This window comes from Dreissena polymorpha, chromosome 5 (genome assembly GCF_020536995.1).
Source record: "Dreissena polymorpha isolate Duluth1 chromosome 5, UMN_Dpol_1.0, whole genome shotgun sequence".
NCBI lineage: Eukaryota > Metazoa > Mollusca > Bivalvia > Myida > Dreissenidae > Dreissena > Dreissena polymorpha.
Window position 1 is genome coordinate 61,865,687 of NC_068359.1, and position 26,745 is coordinate 61,892,431.

A 26,745-nucleotide genomic window follows, 5' to 3' on the forward strand; every position below is an offset into this window, starting at 1 on the left:
GGTTTTAGCACGGCAGACTGCAGACAACCAGCTGGCTATGACAATACCTCGGGTTTTCTCCGAAAACAGCAGAGCTAAAAACTGTAAGTGTAAATTTAATAATCAGTGATCCATGATATGTTCAGGAATATGTCCACAGCTTGTCACATTACTGACAAAATCCCCAAAGGTAGTCCAACTCTGAAGGTCGTCCAACTCTGAAGGTCTTTCAACTCTGAAGGTCTTTCAACTCTGAAGGTCTTCTAACTCTGAAGGTCTTCTAACTCTGAAGGTCGTTATTCAGAGATTTCATTAGACTTAAACAACCAGGAGTCAAATGACCCCTGGTAAGAACTTTTGACAAGTCAACCTTTATAGTACAGGGGACATTAGTAGCACAGCTTAAATTATATTTATGTTAAAAGTAATTGCCACACACCATATAAAAAAAGTTGTATTGCATTATTTAACTATAATGTAGTTTTCCCTGTATGGCGTGCAACAATGCGTAATGGCAACGGATTTTATATTGCAAAATGAAAAAAAAATATTTAAAGATACAAAATCTATCAAATCAGTTCGAAAACAGGTGCAAATTTGTATTGTACAATCAATAAATTTGTGTCATTTGAAAGCATTTTTTCCATAGAAAGAAGGAAGTGTTCAAAGATCACAAGTATTGATTGCTTAGGGGTATACGTTTGACAATTTCTATAGACTATTTCCTTGAGAATATGGAGGAACTGAATAGGTTGCAATTACATATTTTAAAGTTCTTAAGTGTCAATATAATGTCTCCAATGTAAATAATGACCTTAAATTAGTTAACCAAACATGGCTAAAATTTATATTTATTATATTGAGTTTTGTTGGAATGTGAAAGCAATGTTTGAAAGCTTAAAAGCATATTCATCTTTAGTATACTAATAGCACAGACATTATATTGCTAAGTTGATCCTTTCAGTTGATAACACGTCTGAGTAATTATAGTGGAAATTATGTACCTCCAAATGTTCTGTTGTCCAATTATGACGGTTGAACATTAATCAGTTCTCAAACTTTTCAATAGCTCCACAAATAAAATTACCCTTCCCAGTGTATCCCTTAAGGTCATAATATATTGATTACATGACTGCTCTGTCAAACCCTTTGTGTGAATGTCATGTCTGGCAATTTGAAATATATTTACATGCAATTAAATTGCATTAAAATCTTATCATCACTGCCAAAACACTTGAAGTCTTGGAGTATATGTAATTATTGAAATATGAGATCCATGTTAAAATTCTATAACTAGAGCTTTGTCACAGACGTGACGAATACCCCCACATGCTGCATTGACACATAATATTTTGCATGTCGTCTTCACAAAAAACAGCGGACACCATGCTCAATTTTTAAAACGCACTAAGTGACCCCTTGACCTAGTTTTTGACCCAGAAAGGCCCATGTTCTAACTTGGCCTTAAGATCATCTCCATAAAACTTCTGACCAAGTTTGGTGAAGATCGGATACTTGAATAAGAGAGCGGACACCATGCTGAATGTTAAAAAACGCACAAAGTGACCCCTTGACCTAGTTTTAGGCCCGGAATCGCCCATGTTCTAACTTGTCCTAGTGATCATTTAGATAAAACTTGTGACCAAGTTTGGTGAGGATTGGATGAAAACTACTTGAATTAGAGAGCAGACAACATGGTGAGGTTTAAAACACACTAGAATACCCCGTGACCTAGTTTTTGACCCGGCATGACCCATATTCAAACTTGGCCTAGACAGTATCTAGATACTTCTGACCAAGTTTGGTGAAGATTGGATGAAAACTACTTGAATTAGGTTTAAAACACACTAAGAGACCCCGTGACCTAGTTTTTGACCCGGCATGGCCCATGTTCGAACTTTACCTACACATCATCTAGTTACAACTTCTGACCAAGTGTGGTGAAGAAAGGATTTAAAAAACTTGAAATAGAGAGCAGACACCATACTCAATGTGTAAAACGTACTTAGTGACCGTGTGACCTAGTTTTTGATCTGGCATGGTCCATGTTCGAACTTGGCCTTCAGATTATCAAGATAAAACTTCATGCCAAGTTTGGTGAAGATCGGATGAAAACTACTTGAATAAGAGAGAGGACACCATACTGAATGTTAACAAGAGCACCGCCTTGCGGGTGCAGACTGCTCTACTATTATCTTTTTAAAGGTGAACGGACTCTCATTTTCAATCACAAAGGAGGGAGGGGTGGAGTGAAGAGGGGTGTATAGTGTGGGGTTGTGGACATTTATTACATTATCTTCCAAAAAAGCGAAAAAAAAAAAAAAAAAAATCAAAAAAAAAATTGGGGGGGGGGGGGGGGTGGGTGGGTGGGGGGGGTATAGTGTGAGGGTGTGGTGGTCATTTGTGAGATGACCTTAAAAAAAAAAAAAAAAAAAAATTAGGAGGGGGGAGGGGGGAGGGGGGGAGGGCACGGGGGATGGTTTGGGTGGAGTCTATTGTGGTATGTCAGGTAAGAGTAGTTTCGTCAAAGTATCAATCAAATCTAATCATAAATAAAGAAGTTATGGCAATTTTAGCAAAATTTAATAATTTGACCTTGAGAGTCAAGGTCATTCAAAGGTCAAGGTAAAATTCAACTTGCCAGGTACAGTAACCTCATGATAGCATGAAAGTATTTGAAGTTTGAAAGCAATAGCCTTGATACTTAAGAAGTAAAGTGGATCGAAACACAAAATTTAACCATATATTAAAAGTTACTAAGTCAAAAAAGGGCCATAATTCCGTAACAATGACAACCAGAGTTATGCAACTTGTCCTTTTACTGTACCCTTATGATAGTTTGTGAGTGTTCCAAGTATGAAAGCAATATCTATGATTCTTTAGGGGTAAAGTGGACCAAAACATAAATCTTAACCAAATTTTCAATTTTCTAAGTATAAAGGGCCCATAATTCCGTCCAAATGCCAGTCAGAGTTACATAACTTTGCCTGCACGGTCCCCTTAGGATAGTTCTTAAGTGTTGCAAGTATGAAAGCAATAGCTTTGATACTGTAGGAATAAAGTGGACCTACCACAAAACTTAATCAAATTTTCAATTTTCTAAGTATAAAAAGGGCACATAATTCTGTCAAAATGCCAGTCAGAGTTACATTACTTTGCCTGTACAGTCCCCTTATGATAGTTAGTAAGTGTTGCAAGTATGAAAGCAATAGCTTTGATGCTTAAGGAATAAAATGGACCTAAACACAAAACTTAACCAAAATTTTCAATTTTCTAAGTATAAAAAGGGCACATAATTCTGTCAAAATGCACGCCAGAGTTATCTAACTTTGCCTGCCCAGTCCCCTCATGATAGTAAGTAAGTGTACCAAGTTTGAATGCAATAGCATTGATACTTACTGAGAAAAGTGGACCTAAACGCAAAACTTAACCAAAATTTTCAATTTTCTAAGTATAAAAAGGGCACATAATTCTGTCAAAATGCACGCCAGAGTTATCTAACTTTGCCTGCCCAGTCCCCTCATGATAGTAAGTAAGTGTACCAAGTTTGAATGCAATAGCATTGATACTTTTTGAGAAAAGTGGACCTAAACGCAAAACTTAACCGGACGCCGACGCCAACGCCAACGCCGACGCCAAGGTGATGACAATAGCTCATAATTTTTTTTCAAAAAATAGATGAGCTAAAAAACGCACTAAGTGACCCCGTGACCTAGTTTTTGACCCGGCAAGGCCCATGTTCGAACTTGGCCTTAAGATCATCTAGATGCAACTTCTGTCCAAGGTTGGTGAAGATCGGATGAAAACTACTTGAATTAGAGAGCAGACAACATGCTGAATGTTTAAAACGCACTAAGTACCCAGTAACCTAGTTTTTGACCCGGCAAGGCCCATGTTCGAAATTGGCCTAGACATCATGTAGATACAACTTCAGACCAAGTTTGGTAAAGATCGGATGAAAACTACTTGAATAAGAGAGTGGGCACTTAATACGGACAGCCAGACAAACCAACAGACCGACCGACTGACAGACAAGTTCACTCCTATATACCCCCTTAAACTTCGTTTGTGGGGGTATAATGAGCATTTTTAAAGTGTCTGCAACTTAAGTTATATTGGGGGAAATATTAAATCCACTGGTAATCAGCAATTTAAGGAATTGCTCACACAATTTTTCATGTTTATGCTACTGTAAGAGGCCACATGGTAGTCACACTGTCTGTCCTTTAGTCAGAGTGTTTGTCTGGGAGAAATCTGTCTGAAATTGGTGAAGGCTCTGTATTTTTACATCATTATGGGGACTTTAATATATTTTTGTATTATATTCCGCATAATGATAATGGGTTGCAACAACCTCACATGCTCTTGGGTTATATGTCAAGGTTATAGTTCAAGTTCAAAGGTCATACATGTCTTGAAGTATAAAAAAAAAGGGACAAAATTGTCACAAAACCAGGTTTTCATTGTGAAAAAAAATCTGATAAAGGGAGACAACTCAAACTGAACTTTTGAAATGAACAAACAAAATTAACCCCCTTTGTAAGTTTGTTTTAAAATAAATCTATTTTTAGTTGTGGCAACCTTGACATTGGAGATATTGACGTGATTTTTTCGTGCGACACACCGTCCCATGATGGTGAACAAATGTGCCAAATGATTTTAAAATCTCATAATGAATGAGATAGTTATAGCCCAGACAAGCTCATTTATGGCTATTTTTTACCTTTGAACTCAAAGTGTGACCTTGACCTTGGAGATATTGACGTAATTTTTTCGCGCGACACACCGTCTAATGATGGTTAACAAATGTGCCAAATGATTTTAAAATCTCACAATGAACGACAAAGTTATGGCCCGGACAAGCTTGTTCCGCCCGCCCGCCAGCCCGCCAGCAAGCCGGCCCGCATTCGCCAATCTAATAACCAGTTTTTTCCTTCGGAAAACCTGGTTAAAAATTACTTTTACATTCCTTGACCAAACAATGTGCCACTAATAAATCCCATGCTAAAAGGTGAAAGGTCACAATTTAAGGTCTCAAGTCATGAGTTTTCAGTTCTTCTTTTGTATTGAATTGATGGGATTATAATTAATGCATATGCATTTAGCCTGTTTTCCCAAAATGAAGCATAAATTATATTTTCTATTAATGAATTGAAGACAACAGATACAAGTGATAATAACTTCAAAGTTACCATGCTGATATGGCAAATAAACAAAATCACTTTTAAATCAAATAAAAAAAACAATGAGTTCTAATTTGTACCTAGTGGCAATTTTTAGTAAACGTCATATAGAGGCCTTTTCACAGTTTGTCATTAAATGCTTAATATTGATAAATGTAAACATTGGATCTTAAAAGTTCCATTAAAAAAATAAGGTTTAGTGGTGGCCTGCTAATCTGGGGCCAGTAGATTTAAGCCCAGGAAACTCAATTTCAAAAGTTGGTTTTAGATGGGCTAAAAAGCAGGGCAACTAACTTTTTCAAAGCTTGAACAACTCAATCCAATTAACCCTTTACCAAATAGATAATTATTTCAACGCATTTTAAGTCCCATGGAAAGTTGAATTTAATTAAATATTTTTCTTACTCTACTCAAGTTTTAAAGGCTTCATTCCAATCCTTAGATATTGATGAGCAGCAAACAGCATACAACCTGAACAGACTGTGAGTTACTCACAGGCTGTTCTGGTTTTATTCTGTTTGCACATAGCCATTTTCATTTTGCTTCTGAATGGGAAAGAGTTAAATATAGAATACTAATTGGTGACTGTGGATAAATTAGGTCTAAGAAATGATTCAATTCAGGCTCACAACAAGACGTGAGGCATTAAAAGTCTGTCATGTTGGCAAAATTGTTGCTCAATAATTTAAAGAAAATAGATAAGTATTAGATACACATAACTCAACATGAACATGAATCTAGGCTTGTTATTCTTTAGCAAGGCAACCAAAATTCTAAAGATGGTTGCCCGTGCAGCAACCAATTGCGAAAAAAAGAGACCTATTTTTGTTTTTTTGTCTAAGTTATCTCTATGGCATAAATATGAGAATAAACAGTGCGCAGACATCTCGACCTGTGCTTTAAGGCACACTCTTTATAAATTTGAATGGGTTGTGTTCATTTCAAACTTGCAATATAGAAAGCTGTAACATAATTTTGAAAACTGTGTCCAAGATAATGCAATGGCAAACAACTTCAGTGCCTTCAGCGCTTTGATTTTCTATGCAACACAAATATGCAATTTTGACACTAATCATATTTAACAAGGGCTTTTTCATAGGTACAAAGGTACATAGCTCAAACATAAATGGATCACTGGAAAATTGGCCATGCACATCTTCACAATTGGTGATAAAATATTTCAAGTATAAATTAAATGGCTTTAGAAATGTTTAAAAAATCAGGTGCTGACACTTGAAATATACAGGTGCAGACACTTGAAATATTGTATGCAATTACAAAAATGGCTCATATTAGCAAGATATGAATCAATAGAAATGAAAAGTGTTTTGCCCATTTGCATTTAATTGTGACGCCATATTTCAAGTTTTAAATCAATAATGACAAATGTTGAAGAAGTTCACTTCACTAAAGACCTATAAATAAATGTAATGTTTCTTTATAGCTATATAACTCAACAAACTGCATTGTGAACGGACAGACAAACCAACATAGAAACATGTACCGGTATTACAAAACATTTAAAACATTTAAAATCTTAATAAACATTGTATTGAAAAGTTACAACTACAATGTAAAAACTTCACACCAATTTATCTTAACTTTAAACATCATGGCAGTTTCATGATGTATTGAATAATGTCTCGCTTTCTTATGTCCATAAAGTTTGTTTTTATTTTGCATGAACATACACTGATATAAATTTCAAATGGTTTCAATCAAGCAATTACAATCCGTACATAGCTATATTTACAGATTGTAGCCCGATTTAAATGTCCAGTGCTTATAGTGTTTTATGATAAATGACACCAAGTCTACTTAAGGTATGATTTTATGGGTAGAAACAGTACTTTTCTAAATTATTATTTCATGTTACAAGCTCCTGTGATCCAAACAATTGACCTCAAAATCATAAGTTGTCTTCCTTTCATCTCAGAAATTCAAGCCTATAAATGTGAATTGTGGTTACTATTCTTAAGAGGTCCATAGACTGACAACCAAACATACAGAAAGGTGCAAAGGTGCAAATAAATATTTCACCATTTCTTCCAAGCTAGGCATCATAAACACTTCATGGACTTCAATTAAAAATGAACACATTTTTATCACAGTATGAGATAGCTATTAATGTTTTATTATTGAAGATTCACATTTTCCATGTGCTGAGTAAGTTTTTCTTCATTAATACTTTTATCTTCATCATCCTGTGAATTCCAGTTGCTTGTTTTTGCGACCGCCTTTTCCGTGTTTTCCATGTCAAGTTTTGCTAGTTTGTCTTCTGGTTTGGCCAGTTTGTCCGCTGGTTTGGCCAGTTTGTCCTCTGGTTTGGCCAGTTTGTCCTCTGGTTTGGACAGTTTGTCTGTCCGTCTGAGCTGACATGCCTCCTGGTAGGGCGGGTTGATCGGGGACTGAGTCGGGGCGTGGTACTCATACTGTCGCCCTGGCAACTGAGAATGGTAACAGCACAAATTATTTAACCCATTTATGCCAAGCGTCTAGAAAAAAGGCCTTGGTAAACAGCAAAGACCCAGATGAGATGCCGCATGATGCAGCGTTTCATCAGGGTCTGCGCTGTTTGCTTAAAGGAATTTCCGTGAGAAATATTCTAAATATAGAAATAAACATACTAGACATCCCTAATTTTAGAAATAAATTGATCCAATTTAGAAGGATGGGAGAGTCCACTAGGCAAAAATGGGTTAAATAAATAACATTTTAAGAATAAATATAAATTTGAACATAATACCTTCCATTAACAAACTTGAACTATTTTAATGCATATTTTTATTCATGAATCTGTCATTAAGAGTTTATGAGTGTTGATTGCCTTGTAATCATACTGTCGCCATGGCAACTGCATTTTAGTGTGTTTTTTTTCAATTTTCAATTTTTACACAAGACCTTCCATTAACTAAACGTATTGTCACGAATTATTGTAATTACAATTATACATGTCTGTATGTTTTTCATACTAATTATTATGAGAAAAAATTCACTCTGTCACTCTGCAGAAAAATCTGCACTTATTCATTAAAACCATATTAAAGTGGAAAAAAAAATTATCAACACTTATGAACATAAAAAGACTATTAAACATAAATAAAACAGTAAGTGATGTAAAAGGGTCAGTTTTTTAGTTTGACTCTATAACAACAATTTGGAAATGGGTAGAAAAATCCACGATATTTCATTAAACAGCAATGCATTAATAGTATTATTGTTAAACTGTACCCTTAAAGCTCCCCTTTGTGCTCAGGTGATTCTAAAATCTAAATTTGTTCATCATAGGACATACAACTGGTCTAAAAAATACCTACCCAAAAATGTTTTTGAGCATAATTCAATTGCTGGAAATATAGGTTTGTAAAGTTCCATTGTAATAGCAGCAATACTTCTTGAGTTACAAGAACACACAAATAGAAAGGACAGAATGCAAAGACAGAGAAATCTACAACCCCACCCCCTCTATAAACAAGAGCACCGCCTTTCGGGTGCAGACCGCTCATCTATTTTCTTTTTAAAGGTGAAGGGACTCTCATTTTCAATCACAAAGGAGGGAGGGGTGGAGTGAAGAGGGGTGTATAGTGTGGGGGTGTGGACATTTATTACATTATTTTCCAAAAATGCGAAAAAAAAAAAAAAAAATCGGGGGGGGGGGGGGGTGGGGGGGGTGGGGTGGGGGGGGATTCTTGGGTGCGATGCTTGGACGGTATTTCAAACATAAAATAATAACAAGGGCTGTTTGTAAAACATGCATGCCCCCCATATGGGCTCTCCGTTGTAGTGACAGCCATTGTGTGAATATGTTTTTTGTCACTGTGACCTTGACCTTTGACCAAGTGACCTGAAAATCTGTAGGGGTCATCTGCCAGTCATGATCAATGTACCTATGAAGTTTCATGATCCTAGCTATAAGCGTTCTTGAGTTATTATCCAGAAACCATTTTACTATTTCGGGTTATCGTGACCTTGACCTTTGACCAAGTGACCTGAAAATCAATAGGGGTCATCTGCGAGTCATGATCAATGAACCTATGAAGTTTTATGATCGTAGCCATTAGCCTTCTTGAGTTATCATCCGGAAACCATTTAATTATTTCAGGTCACCGTGACCTTGACCTTTGATATAGTGACCTGAAAATCAATAGGGGTCAACTGCGAGTCATGATCAATCAACCTATCAAGTTTCATGATCCTAGGCATAAGCGTTCTTGAGTTATCATCCGGAAACCATTTTACTATTTCGGGTCACCGTGACCTTGACCTTTGACCTTGCGACCTGAAAATCAATAGGGGTGGGTCATCTGCGAGTCAGATTTAATGTACCTATGAAGTTTCATGATCCTAGGCATAAGCGTTCTTGAGTTATCATCCGGAAACCATTTTACTATTTCGGGTCACTGTGACCTTGACCTTTGACCTAGTGACCTGAAAATCAATAGGGGTCATCTGCGAGTCATGATCAATCTACCTATGAAGTTTCATGATCCTAGGCCTAAGCGTTCTTGAGTTATCATCCGGAAATCATTTTACTATTTTGGGTCACTGTGACCTTGACCTTTGACCTAGTGACCTGAAAATCTATAGGGGTCATCTGCGAGTCATGATCAATCTACCTATCAAGTTTCATGATCCTAGGCCTAAGCGTTCTTGAATTATCATCCGGAAACCATTTTACTATATCGGGTCACCGTGACCTTGACCTTTGACCTAGTGACCTGAAAATCAATAGGGGTCATCTGCGAGTCATGATCAATGTACCTATGAAGTTTCATGATCCTAGGCCCAAGCGTTCTTGAGTTTTCATCCCGAAACCACCTGGTGGACGGACCGACGGACCGACAGACCGACATGAGCAAAGCAATATACCCACTCTTCTTCGAAGGGGGGCATAAAAATAAATATTTGTGCTTTTTAACCGTTTAAAAAAAAAGAAATTTTGGGGGGGGTGGGGTGGGGGTGGGGGTATAGTGTGAGGGTGTGATGGTCATTTGTGAGATGATCTTTAAAAAAAAAAAAAGACGGTATTTCAAACATAAAATAATAAAAATAAATATTTGTGTTTTTTAACCGTTTAAAAAAAAAATTTTTTTTTTGGGGGGGTGGGTGGGGTGGGGGGGGGGGGGGTATAGTGTGAGGGTGTGGTGGTCATTTGTGAGATGATCTTAAAAAAAATAAATAGGGGGGGATTCGGGGGGGAAGGAGGGGGGGGGGGGGGGGGGGAGGGCACGGCGGATGGTTTGGGTGGAGTCTATTGTGGTATGTCAGGTAAGAGTAGTTTTGTCAAAGTATCAATCAAATCTAATCATAAATAAAGAAGTTATGGCAATTTTAGCAAAATTTAATAATTTGACCTTGAGAGTCAAGGTCATTCAAAGGTCAAGGTAAAATTCAACTTGCTAGGTACAGTAACCTCATGATAGCATGAAAGTATTTGAAGTTTGAAAGCAATAGCCTTGATAGTTAAGAAGTAAAGTGGATCGAAACACAAAATTTAACCATATATTCAAAGTTACTAAGTCAAAAAAGGGCCATAATTCCGTAAAAATGACAACCAGAGTTATGCAACTTGTCCTTTTACTGTACCCTTATGATAGTTTGCGAGTGTTCCAAGTATGAAAGCAATATCTATGATACTTTAGGGGTAAAGTGGACCAAAACACAAAACTTAACCAAATTTTCAATTTTCTAAGTATGAAGGGCCCATAATTCCATCAAAATGCCAGTCAGAGTTACATAACTTTGCCTGCACAGTCCCCTTATGATAGTTAATAAGTGTTGCAAGCATGAAAGCAATAGCTTTGATACTGTAGGAATAAAGTGAACCTAAACACAAAACTTAACCAAATTTTCAATTTTCTAAGTATAAAAAGGGCCCATAATTCTGTCAAAATGCCAGTCAGAGTTACATTACTTTGCCTGCACAGTCCCCTTATGATAGTTAGTAAGTGTTGCAAGTATGAAATCAATAGCTTTGATACTTACGGAATAAAATGGACCTAAACACAAAACTTAACCAAAATTTTCAATTTTCTAAGTATAAAAAGGGCACATAATTCTGTAAAAATGCACGCCAGAGTTATCGTACTTTGCCTTCCCAGTCCCCTCATGATAGTAAGTAAGTGTACCAAGTTTGAATGCAATAGTATTGATACTTTCTGAGAAAAGTGGACCTAAACGCAAAACTTAACCAAAATTTTCAATTTTCTAAGTATAAAAAGGGCACATAATTCTGTCAAAATGCACGCCAGAGTTATCTAACTTTGCCTGCCTAGTCCTCTCATGATGGTAAGTAAGTGTACCAAGTTTGAATGCAATAGCATTGATACTTTCTGAGAAAAGTGGACCTAAACGCAAAACTTAACCGGACGCCAACGCCAAAGCCAAGGTGATGACAATAGCTCATTTTTTTTTTTCAAAAAATAGATGAGCTAAAAAGGTACACAATGAAAACTTAAATGCAATCAGTGTTTGCCAATTTAACAAATTTGTATTAGAAACTAACATTTAAAAAAAATATCACTGTTTATTTCTAGCTACAAACTGTGAACACGTCTCTTTTAATCGCTAACCACTCAGAAGAAAAGTGAAAATGGCTATAAGCATACAGCAAACAGCATCAAACCTGAACAGCATGCAAGTAACTTCCAGGCTGTTCATGTTTTAGGATGTTTGCTGCTCATAAGTATCTTAAGGTTGGTAATCAAGTCTTTAAAACTTAAATCTTAAAACGTCTTACATTTAATTTGATTTTCTAAGGGACTACAAACTCAACAAAAAGCGCACCTGAGTGGTAAATAATTTACTCTTTCAGTGCTGGAACCGAATTTTGAAGGCCTTTGCAAACAGTTTGGATCCAGATGAGATGCCACAACACGTGGCGTCTCATCAGGATCCACACTGTTTGCTATTCTGAAAGTATTCTTTGAAAAATATCAAAGAAAATGCTAATTTTAGAAATTCAGCAGACGACATTTTAGCAGACGACAAATTTCCCAGCATGCAAAGGGTTAAATCCACAGCACCTGAAGAGGGTATGTCCGGTCTGAATCAAACCCACTGAGATCCCCGCAGGCCAGGAAAGGAACAATAACTCTGTTGGGACCAGTCAGGTTGTTGTAATCTAAATCTGAAAAGCATAACATCAAAAATGCGAGCCTCAATTTGGAAAAATGAGGCTTAAAGCTTGTTTATTAGTGTCAGATAAACCTGTGCAGCCTTCTAATCAGGGATGACATTATCCTTCTAAACTATCGCTAAAAAGATACTTGTTTAAACGAAAAAACACACCATTAAAGGAGAAAGTGTTGTCCCAATTTGCCCCCACGGGCTGCGCTGGCTATGACAGGATGACACTTCACACGCTAAGCATTAAGTCCTGTTTCCCCAGACTCATATCATTGTTTCCTATATGAACAATTGACAAAAGATATCACCATCCTATATGGGGCACTCTGGTAGGTAGGTATTACAATTGCAATAAATATATACTTTTTATAATCTCAAATCATGCTAGAATCCAATTAATTTATTCATCATTAGTAATTTGTGTTTCTTCGCCAATAAAGAAATATCATTATACAATATTAATACTATAATATATCATATTATATTAAAACTACAAATTTGTTAAAGACGGGCTGGCTAGCTCAATTAGAGGCTACAAATACAAAAGATATATATAATATATATTACAATATATATACATAATATATAAGTAGCCAGAAACAAGAGCTGTCACCATAGGATGACTTATGCCCCCTATAAATGCATGATAGAAGTTTTGAGCTTTTTTCGAAACCTAAACGCAGATTTTGAAACCTTAATGCGGACCCTTAGTTCAAGGTCAAGGTCACAGGGGTCAAAATTTGTGTGCTTATGGAAAGGCCTTGTCCATATACACATGCATGCCAAATATGAAATTTCTATCTGAAGCGACATAGAAGTTATGAGCATTGTTCAAAATCAAAACGCAAAGTGTGACGGACAGACGGACGCACGGACAGTCCGATCACTATATGCCCTCCTTCGAGCGCATAAAAATGTCTAAGAATATCAAAATAAACCAGAAAGCCACATAAACTAGAGAGCGGACAACATGCTTAACCTTTTGACCTATATTTGAACTTGACCTAGATATTGTCTGGATACAACTTCTGACCAAGTTTGGTAAAGATCATCTGAAAACTATTTGAATTAGAAAGCGGACACAAAAAGTGTGACCGACCGACCGACAGACAGTGCGACAACTATATACCCCCTTTTCTTCGAAATGGGGGCATAAAAAAGTTAAATAAACAAGAAATGTGTTTGTCAGAAACACTATGTCCCCTTCTGCGCCGCTTTGATTTTTAATTTTTTTTACCTTTGACCTTGAAGGATGACCTTGACCTTTCACCACTCAAAATGTGCGGCTCCATAAGATACACATACATGCCAAATATCAAGTTGCTACCTTCAATATTGCAAAAGTATTCATAAAATGAGTGATTTTGGCCATATATATTTGACCTCTTACCTTGAAGGATGACCTAGACCTTTCACCACTCAAAATGTGCAGCTCCACGAGATACACATGCATGCCAAATATCAAGTTGAATATTGAAAAAGTTATTGGAAATGTTAAAGTTGGAGCAAACAGACCAACGTACAGACCAACAGACAGGGCAAAAACAATATGTCCCCCACTATAATGGGTAGGTGACATATAAATACCTACGTCATGTGGATTCAATTATACATAATTTTCATATTTTACAAATGAAATGTATAAAGGAAAACCATGCATTGCAAACACTTCTTTTGTTTACCCATTTTTATTGAGGTTGATTCATAACAGAACCAAAAGTTTAACTTTTCTTTTAGTCATGTGTGCTTTTGGCTTGTTTGAACATTCACACACTCTTTCTTGTACCAATGACAATTTGTTTGACATTGGACTATTCTTTTGAGAATGGTAAAAGTGAGGAACTAAAAAGTCCCTTTAAATTGAGAAAAAACTACAAATTTCCCAATTACTGTCTGAAAAATTCTAAAAAGAAGCTAAATGGTGTTAATTTTGTTCTAAAAGTACTTTATCTACATGTGAAAATATTAATAAGCACTTAAAATGAACATTTCAAGCCAAAAGCATCTTATTGTATATTTTAATTGGTTTGTGCAATTAATATAAAACAATAAAAAAGACCCATAGATTCCAATCTTGCGCTGAAAATTTTCCAATTTTAGGGTATATTGTGTTAATTTTTCCAAAATGGTACGGAATCGGTACTTTTCTCAATCCGGCAAAAATATCTCTGTTACCATAGTGATGATCCAGAAGGGGATTTGCCATGTTGGGGATGTAGCCGTCTGGAGGGGAATAATTCTGGCACACAACAAACGCCTCTGCAAAACAAACATGCCTTACCTCAGATAAATGAACAGATTTCATATCAACACAGATGACTGTATGATAATGTATTGAATATACACATAACAACTTGTGATATGCTGGAACTGTATTGACCAATTTTATTTTTAATTTTTAAGTCAAATCATCATGTGATCATCTTAAGTTCTATTATTATTTTATTACATTGACTCATATTTTAGCTACTTACATAGTCAAGAGATCAAGATACCATAACAATAACAAGGGCTATCCAAAGACAGCACATGACTATTCTTCGACTTTAATATTTTAATATTTTGTTTAAACCCATTTATTCTAGCTCAATTGCATAGAAAGCCTAAGAATGATTTGAAATTCTCTGGAGTGTGTTTCCTAAGACTAGAATGAGTACTTGGTTTTTATGGGGGAGATCTAAAGAACGCTTCCACATTGGGGATCAAACCAGTGACACCATATCCACGATGCCTTGCCAACCTTTTAACCAGTACCATTACAAAGGGATATACCAAGACAACACACTTGACTATTCTTCCACTTTAATATTTCAATGTTTCCATCAGTCACTGTATTGACTGTAACTACATATTTGAATATCCGCAAATAGTTAAATAGCTAGCTATATGCAAATTATTTTATCAATTTATTGATTTTAATATGAGTAATTTGTAAATCCCAAGCTTGTACTGAAAGTATGCTAGCTACAACCAAACTTCAGTACAATAACTCGCAGTAATGTAAAAGTTAATTGTGGAAACATTTGTTTCTATATTGAGTAACATTGAACATGACCCAACTGGCCAAAATTGCAGGGTCTCCATGCAGACATGCTATATCCAAAGTTTAATAAAAGTTTTTTAAAGCAAACTTTAACAAAGTTTTATAAGTACAAAGGGGCATTATTCTGCTAAATTGCTGGTCTAAATTCTGGCATTTGGTAATTTACTATAGAATGACGATTAAGACAAACATTGATATTTAATAAAACATCTAAAGCAGATACTAGTTTATAGAAAGTTGTTTGGCACAAATGTGAATCGGAAGTGAAAAACTCTGTTAAATAGCAGGAAAGAGTTATGGGCTTTGGCAGGTGATGTTGAATGATCATCTTGAAGACGTCATGTGTGCATTGGTCATTGAATATCTGTACAAAAATGTAGTAATAACACAGATATGTTCTTGTTGCATGCAAAATTTCACCAGAATTTGCTAAAAGGCCAGTCCAGGTAAGGGGTATGGTATGTGACTGTTAATAAAGACCTAGAACACTTGTTAAAAAATATTTCCTTTCCAGTGGAAGACAGAGAGATATTTTGTTGTTACACCCTAACCATTACTTTAATTTTGAAGTACAACAAGAGGGCCATGATGGCCCTGAAACGCTCACCTGACTAACCAAATACAATCCCAACCCAGTTTTCATCAATATAAACATTCTGACCAAATTTCATAAAGATTGGATGAAAACTGTGACCTCTTTTGTCTACACAAGGTTTTTCTATTATTTGACCTATTGACCTAGTTTTGAACCCCCAGTGACCCAAATATAATCCCAACCCAGATTTCATCAAGACAAACATTTTGACCAAATTTCATGAAGATTGGATGAAAACTGTGACCTCTATTGTCTACACAAGGTTTTTCTAATATTTGACCTCCTGACCTAGTTTTTGACCCAAGATGACCCAAATACTATCCCAACCCAGATTTCATCAAGATAAAAATTCTGACCAAATTTCATAAAGATTGGATGAAAACTGCGACCTCTATTGTCTATACAAGGTTTTTCTATTATTTCACCTTGTGACATAGTTTTTGACCTAGTGACCTAGTTTTTGACCGCAGATGACTCAAATACAATCCCAACCCAGATTTCATCTAGATAAACATTCTGACCAAATTTCATAAAGATTGGATGAAACTGTGACCTCTACTGTCTACACAAACAAATTGTTGACAGTTTTTTTATTATTTGACCTAGTGACCTAGTTTTGACCTCAGATGACCCAAATACAATCCCAACCCAGATTTCATCAAGATAAATATTCTGACCAAATTTCATAAAGATTGGATGAAACTGTGACCTCTACTGTCTACACAAACAAATTGTTGACAGTTTTTCTATTATTTGACCTAGTGACCTATTTTTGACCCAAGATGACCCAAATACAATCCAAACCCAGATTTCATCAAGATAAACATTCTGACCAAATTTCATAAAGATTGGATGAAAACTGCGACCTCTATTGTCCACACAAGGTTTTTCTATTATTTGACCTAGTTTTTGACCTAGTGACCTAGTTTTTGACCCAAGATGACCCAAATACATTCCCAATCCAGATTTCATCAAGATAAACATTCTGACCAAATTTCATAAAGATTGGATGAAAACTGCGATCTCTATTGTCTACACAAGGTTTTTCTATTATTTGCCTAATTTTTGACCTAGTGACCTAGTTTTTGACTCCAGATGACCCAAATAAACTCCCAACCCAGATTTCATCAAGTTTAACATTCTGACCAAATTTCATAAACATTGGATGAAAACTGTGACCTCTACTGTTTACACAATTAAATTGTTGATGATTTTTCTATTATTTGACCTAGTGACCTAGTTTTTGACCCCAGATGACCCAAATACAATCCCAACCCAGATTTCATCAAGATAAACATTCTGACCAAATTTCATAAAGATTGGATGAAAACTGCGACGTCTATTGTCTACACAAGGTTTTTCTATTATTTGACCTATTATGTGACCTAGTTTTTTACCTAGTGACCTAGATTTTGACCCCAGATGACCCAAATACAATCCCAACCCAGATTTTATCAAGATAAACATTCTGACCAAATTTCATAAAGATTGGATGAAAACTGTGACCTCTACTGTCTACACAAACAAATTGCTGACGGACAAACACTCGTACATACCGACGCCGGACATCACACGGTCACATAAGCTCACCATTTCACTTCGTGACAGGTGAGCTAAAAACTAAGGTGAATAGAGTTATGGTTCTTGGTCACTGCACTTCTCCTAGTTGCCATTTGTTTATTTTCTAAGTTTAAAGTGACTCCATTGAATAGATTTGGAGCTATGCTCTGGACAAAGTTTCGGACGGACGGACAGACGTACGGACAGACGGACGGAGACTATTACTATATCCCCTCAGAATTTTTTCAGCAGGGATAAAAAAAGGCATAATTCTGCTTTATTGCAGGTCAGAGTGATGGAAAATTATATTTGACATCGCACAATATGCCCAAACAAATGTCTGAAGTATCCATTGCAAACCTGTAGTAGAAAGAGTGATATGAAGATGTTGCATGTTTACCATAACCAGAACATTTTCAGATGCAGATGCCGACATTAGGGTTAATATTATAGCCTGGACAATATCAAGAAATTGTCAAGTTAAAAGGACGACAGCTTAACATTTTTTTTCATAAAAAAACAACAAACTTGTTTAATTTTTAAATTGTTCAATAAATTAATGTAATGATTTATTTAATATTATGATCAGGGGATAATAATCCTTTAAGTTTTGTAATAAACGTATTAAGGAAACAGCCATTTCTTAGGTTTGAATACAAAAAAAAAACACCTTCAATTTTAAGAATTTTATTGATAATTCAGCAAAAAGTACCATTCGGACAAGTTCAGGAGAAAAACCCAAGGTATTCCATATAAACCCAAGGTCTTTTTAGAGAAATTTCATGCTGAAATGTTGTTCCTACCTATGCTTGAGTTACGGCTGCTGCGGGGCTTGAACACTGACACCAGGGGGAAGAAGATCTTGAGCTGGGAGTACAGCAGTGACACGTCCTTGCCTCGGAATATCTGGGGGGAAGAGAATGAGGATATAAACTATTGGATATCTAGTGGAAAGAGAATGAAGACAGAAACTTCTGAATATCTTGGGGAAAGAGACTGAGGATAAAAATCACAGAATATCTGGGGAAAAGGGAATGAGGATAGAAAGCATTGAATCTCAGGGGGGAAAGAGAATTGAATCTAAGAGCCTGTCTTTTCTTTCACATTCAAGAAAATGGTAATTTTGTTTATTATTGTATACTTAATAAGCACTCAACTCAATTATTAATTAAATGAATCATTTCATTTTCTTTGAAACTTTGGCATGGTTTTTATTTTAGGTAGATTTTGATTATAAACATGTATTATTTAAGAGCTGAAATTTCTGACATTTCTTTACTTTCTTTTAAGATCTTTGCTATTAGTCATGACAAATCCCTTTCAGTCTTTGAACAAGAGGCCCATGAGGGCCTGAATCGCTCTACTGCTATAAACACTGTGCAAGTTTGGAAAGAATAAGATGGATTCTGTGTACTTAATCGCGCAAACAAGAAGAATTTTCTCAAATTCAAGGGGAGATTATTGTGTACTTATTTCTCCGATACTGCTCATATTCAATAGGGTTCATGTCCTCATTGATATAAAGAAACTGTGCAAATTTTGAGATAATTGGATGAAAACTGTGGAATAAATTGCGTAAACAAGCGGGATTTCAAAATATTCTCATATTCAAGGGGAAGTCATTCTGCACTTATTGCTTCGATATTGCTCTTTTTAAACAAGGGTTGATTGTAAAACATGCATGCCCCCAATATGGGCTGTCAGTTGAAGTGGAAGCCATTGTGTGAATACATTTTTTGTCACTGTGACCTTGACCTTTGACCTAGTGACCTGAAAATCAATAGGGGTCATCTGCCAGTCATGATAAATTGATCCAATTTAGCTGAATGTAAGATGCTTGGGAACCCCTGGGGCCTACCGAGATCTACTCCCTGGCAAAGAAATTTGTCGTGGGCCATGGAATCTCCGGACTGACAATTTGGCTTCCCGTCGACATGCATTTATCAGACCCGTGAAAACCCTCAGGCCACCTGACATATACTCAGCAAGCATTGTGCTTGACAGAGCCATCACGCACCTGAGGATGGGAACCACCCAATTACCTGGTGGCGCGGGAAAGTATGTCCTCGGTGAAGACCCTTTTTGTCCAAGGTGCCAGGAACTCCTGGCTGCGCCCTACATGCTGCTGTACTGCCAAAACCATAAGGCGCAGAGGGACCACCTCGAAGCTGCATTGCACTCCCATGGACTAGTGTTAAACCTTTCCAACGTGCTAGACCCCAAGGGAGCAGCTAGGGGCCCGGTCTTCTTTGCCCTCGCCAAATACCTTCTAGACTGTCAGATAACTGACAAGATCTAGGTGATTGGGGAAGGGAGAGCAGCCAACACTTACCCAATTATTCAGTCATGTGTCTGATTTGTTTTAAACCGTGTAATTTTTACACAAATCTGACGTAGTCATTGTAATTGTGTTGGTTTGTGTCATTTCGACACAACTTTGTTTTAGTTTTTAACGGGATTATTGTTCAACCTTGCCCTTTCTAAATCAGGCCAATGGTATTGACCAGGTATTCCTTATTTAAAAACATTTTTTATAAGAGTATAACGTAAGTCCACCATTAACATTCTTCAGTTTCTTAATATATTCATATCTTATGGCAGTTTTTATTTAAAAGAAAGGACAAGGCTGTCCAGTAACCTGGGTATTTTGGCTGCATTGCACCCCCTCCCTTCCCCCCTTGACATCCCACCCTTTCCCCTTCAAACTGGAAGAGCCATGTCGGACTGGAGTGCACGGTGCAGGGCCTTATACCTTGCAAAACCCTTATTTAGCCCTATCCAGGGTAATACCAATTCTTTGGTATTATTGTAGATTTTCTTAATATTGCTATTTTTCCATCATAGCAAATTTTGTACCTTGTTTAGTTATATTTCCTTAATTCTTGTTAAATTGCTATTTTATATAGTAAATTTCCTTATTTTTGTGTTAAATTGCTATTTTATATAGCAAATTTCCTTATTTTTGTGTTAAATTGCTATTTTATATAGCAGATAAGGTACTTTTGTACTATTTTCTCTCTTGTTATCCCCATTATTTAAATAATATTGGTTGGATAAGAGATTTGTGTGGGTTTTTCCCTGCAATAAGGTATTATTTGGTCTTTTTACCAATTTTCACACTGTTTTAATTTTCCTTCAATCGTATTCATACTATTTGTCATCTATGGTGCACTCCCTCTGGTCCATGGGAAACAACCGTCATAGACTCCATCTCCACAATTACCTCCCTTAGACCAACCTAGTGGCAATGCCCCTGCTGGTTTATTATCCACTCACACCAGCCTACACTTCCAAATCTCTCCTTCTTTTAACCCTCCAGGGTGGCAACTTGTATGTTATATAAATAAACGCATATAGTACTGTACATAATGTAAATAATCTACTTTTATGACTAAATTTATCTGTTCTGTCTCTTTTTAACTGTAAAGCTCATTGTTTTACTTATAATTTTTATGTGGCCCTATAATGGTGACCGTTTGGCGACACGTTAGTCATTACTCTTATTTTATAAGGGTTATTACTAATATCCATTTTAAATATTGTCTTAACGCCACTCTGGGGGGTCGTCTCTTCTTCATAGCCCAATTCTCATGAGGTTCCAAACAGACAGGGTCTTATGTTGGAGCATTACGTCTATATTCCCTGTCTGCAAGTGTCCAGCATTGAACCACACAAATAACATTTATTAATTACAATACATAATACAATTAAAATTAAATTACCGTACCAAATACAATTGTGTGTTATATTTCTATCTTAATGCATTTATACATGCAAATCCCCTTTCATAGAGGAGAGCTATTAAATCAGGCTCTACTCCTCCAAATAATTAATGAACATAATTCCCATATCTCCCCATTGCTCCTGTTTCCTTGTATATCACATAACCCAAACATGAGATTTACATCTATGTACTGACTTTATTATGCATCTAAACATATAGTGGCAATGCTGGACCACTTTGTGATCTGGAAAATCCCAATAATATTAATATTTTTATTTACCTTTAATATATTAAACATCTGTGTAGTTTGTTTATTTCAAACATTTCACACATTTGTGTAATTCTTTTCTTTTCAAATAACATGAAAATTAAAGTAATTCTATTTGATATTAACACTTCAAATGCAGATCACAAAGTTAAAAGACTCCAACAAACTCATTGCAGCATATACTGAACAATGAGTCTAGTAATGATGATGCCACATATAATAATATGTGTTTTCACCATCACTACTTATATAAATTGGGCTATTCTCTTAATCCTTCCTCTTTCTTTTTAACATAAAAAACATCAAAAGAATAGTAATAATAATAATAATACATGTAATAATATAACATTTTCATAGTACATCAAAAGTATAAAACAATCATACTAAATGCTATTAAATTTAAGTATTAATGGATGTAATTATCATTTCTTGTTCCATATATGTTCTACTTATATAAATTGGGCTATTCTCTTCCTTCCTCTTTCTTTTTAACATAAATAACATCAATAGAATAGTAAAAATAATAATAATAATATAACATTTTCATAGTACTTCAAAAGTATAAAACAATCATACTAAATGTTATTAAATTTAAGTATTAATGGATGTAATTATCATTTTTTGTTCCATATATGTTCTAATGAAATTCTACATTGTTTACATTTATAAATAGCAAACTTAATGTCAAGGTCGTTCTTTGTGCAAATTTGTGTATCTCCAAACGGATTGACCTACTTGCTACTGCAAGCTAAGGAAATCCAACCAATCAGAGCCATGTTTTTAAAATGCTGTCAGCCAATAAAAATTTCGCGTTTTAACCGCGTTAGGCACGGCTTTGTCCAATTATTGTGTGTTACGTTTTTAACGCCTTTTGAATAATAAAGTAAAGCTATTTTTAAACTACTAGATTTTTATCAAAGCACCACATCCACACTGCAAAGTATCTTATATTATAAATGGTACAGCCCAGTAAAATCGGGCTGACCACATTATGGCCGTTTTCGGCTATTCTACACAGAGTTTTATGTTAAGCAGTGTGCTCAAGCAATGGTTTTAAAACGAAGTCCAGAGGGTAAACAATGCCATACAGGATGTAAGAGTCCACTAGGCATAAATGGGTTAAAGTTTTAGGAAAGAAAAATACAATATTTGACCATTGACCTTGAAGGAAGCATTCTTGAGTTATCATATGGAAACCATTTTACTGTTTCTAGTCACTGTGACCTTGACTTTTGACCTAGTGATCTGAAAATCAATATGGGTCATCTGCCAGTCATAATCAATGTTCCTTTTAAGTTTCATGATCCTAGACTTAAGCATTCTTGAGTTATCATCCGGAAACCATTTTACTGTTTCGAGTCACTGTGACCTTGACCTTTGACCTAGTGACCTGAAAATCAATAAGGGTCATCTGCCAGTCATGATCAATGCACCTCTGAAGTTTCATGATCCTAGGCGTAAGCATTCTTGAGTTATCATCCGGAAACCATTTTACTGTTTCGAGTCACTGTGACCTTGACCTTTGACCTAGTGACCTGAAAATCGCTAGGGGTCATCTGCCAGTCATGATCAATGTTCCTTTGAAGTTTCATGATTCTAGGCGTAAGCATTCTTGAGTTATCATCCGGAAACCATTTTACTGTTTCGAGTCACTGTGACCTTGACCTTTGACCTAGTGACCTGAAAATCGATAGGGGTCATCTGCCAGTCATGATCAATGTTCCTTTGAAGTTTCATGATTCTAGGCGCAAGCATTCTTGAGTTATCATCCGGAAACCATATTACTGTTTCGAGTCACTGTGACATTGACCTTTGACCCAGTGACCTGAAAATCAATAGGAGTCATCTGCCAGTCATGATCAATGTACCTATGAAGTTTCATGATCCTAGGCTTAAGCATTCTTGATTTATCATCCGAAAACCGTTTTACTGTTTCGAGTCACTGTGACCTTGACCTTTGACCTAGTGACCTGAAAATCAATAGGGGTCATCTGCCAGTCATGATCAATGTACTTATGAAGTTTCATGATTATAGGCTTAAGCGTTCTTGAGTTATCATCCGGAAACCATCTAGTGGACAGACGGACAAACCATCTGGTGGATGGACGGACCGACATGTGCAAAACAATATACCCCCTCTTCTTCGAAGGAGAGCATAAAAAGGGTTTGAGTCCTCATTGATACAAAGACACTGTGCAAGTTTGCCAAGAATTGGATGAAAATTATGGACTTTATCACATAAAAAAAACTGAATTTTCATTTTTTTTCTCAAATTCAAGGGGAGATAATTCTGGACTAATAACTCAAATATTGCTCATTTTCAATAGGGTTTGACTCATCATTCAGATGAAGACACTGCAAGTTGGAAAATAATTGGATGAAAACTGTGGACTTAATTGCGTAAACAAGCCTTATTTCACAATTTTGTTGAATTCAATAATTCTGGACTTTTTATTCTGATGTAACCCATTTTCAATAGGGTTAGAGTCCTCATTAATAAAAAGACACTGAGCAAGTTTGAAAAGACTCGGATGAAAACTGTGGACTTTATCCCGTAAACAAGAAAAAGTCTAACGCACGCATGCACCTACGGACGATGGAAACCACGCAATGACATAAGCTCTTCAGGCCTTCGGCCAGTAGAGCTAAAAACCCATCTTTTCTGTCTGAGCAAACAATGCAAACCCTTTTAAGCACCAATTCTAGTTTCTTATTATACAAATATATTTGATATGGTATGAATTTTAAATGGTTCAACTGGGTTAGCCACCCTCCTCAACTTACCCCAACTAAGTGGTTTTATTAAACATATAGAATAATACAGAAAAAGTCTATGTGTTCAATGCAAATTGATATTTTATGCCCCGGGTAGGGTAGAATATAGCAGTTGAACTGTCCGTCAGTGTGTCAGTGTGTCAGTATGTGTGTATGTGTGTATGTCAGTCTGTCTGTTAGTCCGTCCGAAAACTTTAATGGCCATACCTTTTTTAATAATTAAAATAGCAACTTGATATGTGGCATGCATGTGCATCTCATGGAGCTGCACATTTTGAGTGGTGAAAGGTCAAGGTCATTATTCAAGGTCAAATGTTTAATATATGGCGTCTGTCTGTCCATCCAAAAACTTTAACATTTACCATAACTTTTTCACTATTGAAGATAACAACTTGATATTTGGCATGCATGTGTATCTCATGAAGCTGAACATTTTGAGTGGTGAAAGGTGAAGGTCAAGGTCATACTTCAAGGTAAAATGTCAAATATATGGCGTCTGTCTGTCCGAAAACTTTAACATTGGCCATTACTTTTTCAATATTGAAGAAAGCAACTTGATATTTGATATGCATGAAGCTGCACATTTTGAGTGTTGGAAGTTCAAGGTCATCCTTCAAGGTCAAAGTTGTTTTTTTTTTAATTAATTAAAGCGGCGTTCTCATGAAGCTGCACAATTTGAGTGGTGGAAGTTCAAGGTCAAGGTCATCCTTAAAGGTCAAAGGTAACAAAAAAATTGTTTTCATAGCGGCGAAATAGGGGGCATTGTGTTTCTGACGCACACATCCCTTGAAGGCTGAGGTCCATATACTATTTGGGGCTGCCTGGCTGGTCAATATTCTGCCATTGAGCCTGAAGTGAGTTTTTCTAATTCTTATATTATACCGAACATTTTTGTGCAGATGAATGTCAATATTAATAAAAATAAATAACGCAATATAAATTCCATAAATATTTATCAGTCACTATTTATTATATGTACCATATTATTGTTGTGCGCGAGTTGTCTGCCTGCGAAAGTTGGACACAGAAAAATACGCTTCTGTATACAAAATTCAGTTCTATTGTAAAGCATTTAACATATTCACATACATTTTATATAGAGATAACTGCTTATATCACAGACAACATGTTGCAAAACATTGATCCCAAATATAGCATTTAATGTTCGCATTTTTTAAGATGTGATTTATAATCAACAAGAGGGCCTGAAAGGCCCAAAGTCGCTCACCTGAGATAACAAGATATTATTGGGACAAATCTTCTGACCAAGTTTCACGAAGATTGGAAAATAAATGTGGCCTCTAGAGTGTTAAAAAGGTTTTACTATAGCCATATAAGGAAAAGCATCATTTTTGAACTCATTCAAGATATTATCGGGATGAATCTTCTGATTAAGTTTCATGAAGATTGGACAGTAAATTTGGCATCTAGAGTGTTAACAAGATTTTACTATAGCCATATAAGGAAAAATGCCCCACCCTTTGAAGCCATTTTTTCAAGCAAACATAATTATTTTCAAACTCATCCAGGTAAGCTAAAAACACACACTCGTGACTTGCCAAACGAATCGTGACTATTAATAATATGTACAGTATTATTGTTGTATGCGAGTTGTCTCCCTGCAAAAGTTCGACACGGAAAAATACACTTCTTTATACAAAATTCATTTTTATTGTAAAGAATTTCACATATTGAGATACATTTTATTTAAAAATATATGCTTTTAATACAGACAACATGTTGCAATTGGATTTTTTAAGATGCGATTTATAATAAACAAGAGGGCCTGAAAGGCCCAAAGTAGCTCACCTGAGAAAAAAAGAAATGACCTGTTCTTTGTAGCCCAAGATATCAATCAAACACAATAATGTTCTAACCAAGTTTCATGAAGAATGAACAACAAATGGCCCCCTGGAGGCCATATTTTTTTTAACAGATCTGAACCATTTTTGAACTCTTCCAAGAAATGTCCAAATTTCATGAAGATAATGTGTCTTCTAGACTGTTCACATGTTTTCACTTTATACATATAAAGAAAATTGCCCCACCACCTGGTGCCCATGTTTTTCCACTTATCACGACCATTTTCAAACTCGTCCTAGACATCCACATAGCTAATGTTTTGACAAAATTTCATGATGATTAGGCAAAAAATGTGACTTCTAGAGTGTTCACAAGCTTTTTTACTATATAAATATAAGGAAAAAGACCCCCCTGGCGGCCATGTTTTTTTTAATGATCCAAACCATTTTCGAACTCAACTGTCATATCCAGGTGTGGTATTGCGGTGTCGTTTGCTTATGCAAGTGAGCCAGTCACAAAGGTGAGCTAAAAAACACACACTTGTGACCTGCCAAACAAAACGTGCGTTTACCCTAAGTATATAAAGCCAAATTCTCTTCATTGTAAAACTTGCTCACGTTTCAAATAATCATTCTAGCGGGCACTATTACATGCGCGCGCATTTTTACAGGGAACTATTCAAAATAG

The 26,745-nt window shown here is 36.0% G+C and overlaps 1 protein-coding gene and 1 long non-coding RNA gene across 2 annotated transcripts in view; one reads left to right on the forward strand and one right to left on the reverse strand.

Annotated features, from left to right (window-relative positions):
* LOC127831640 (uncharacterized) overlaps positions 1-26,745 on the forward strand; it is a 228,176-nt gene that overhangs the window by 118,292 nt on the left and 83,139 nt on the right. The gene's annotated exons all lie outside the window — the stretch shown is intronic.
* Positions 5,987-26,745, reverse strand: part of LOC127831635 (putative tRNA (cytidine(32)/guanosine(34)-2'-O)-methyltransferase) — a 38,055-nt gene continuing 17,296 nt past the window's right edge. Inside the window, exons 8-11 of the mRNA XM_052356619.1 lie at positions 18,292-18,394; positions 14,466-14,549; positions 12,188-12,291; positions 5,987-7,609 (exon numbers count right to left, since the gene is read on the reverse strand). Of these exons, the coding sequence (XP_052212579.1) occupies positions 7,298-7,609; positions 12,188-12,291; positions 14,466-14,549; positions 18,292-18,394 (603 nt within the window). The 3' untranslated portion in view covers positions 5,987-7,297. The remainder of the gene's footprint in view (positions 7,610-12,187; positions 12,292-14,465; positions 14,550-18,291; positions 18,395-26,745) is intronic.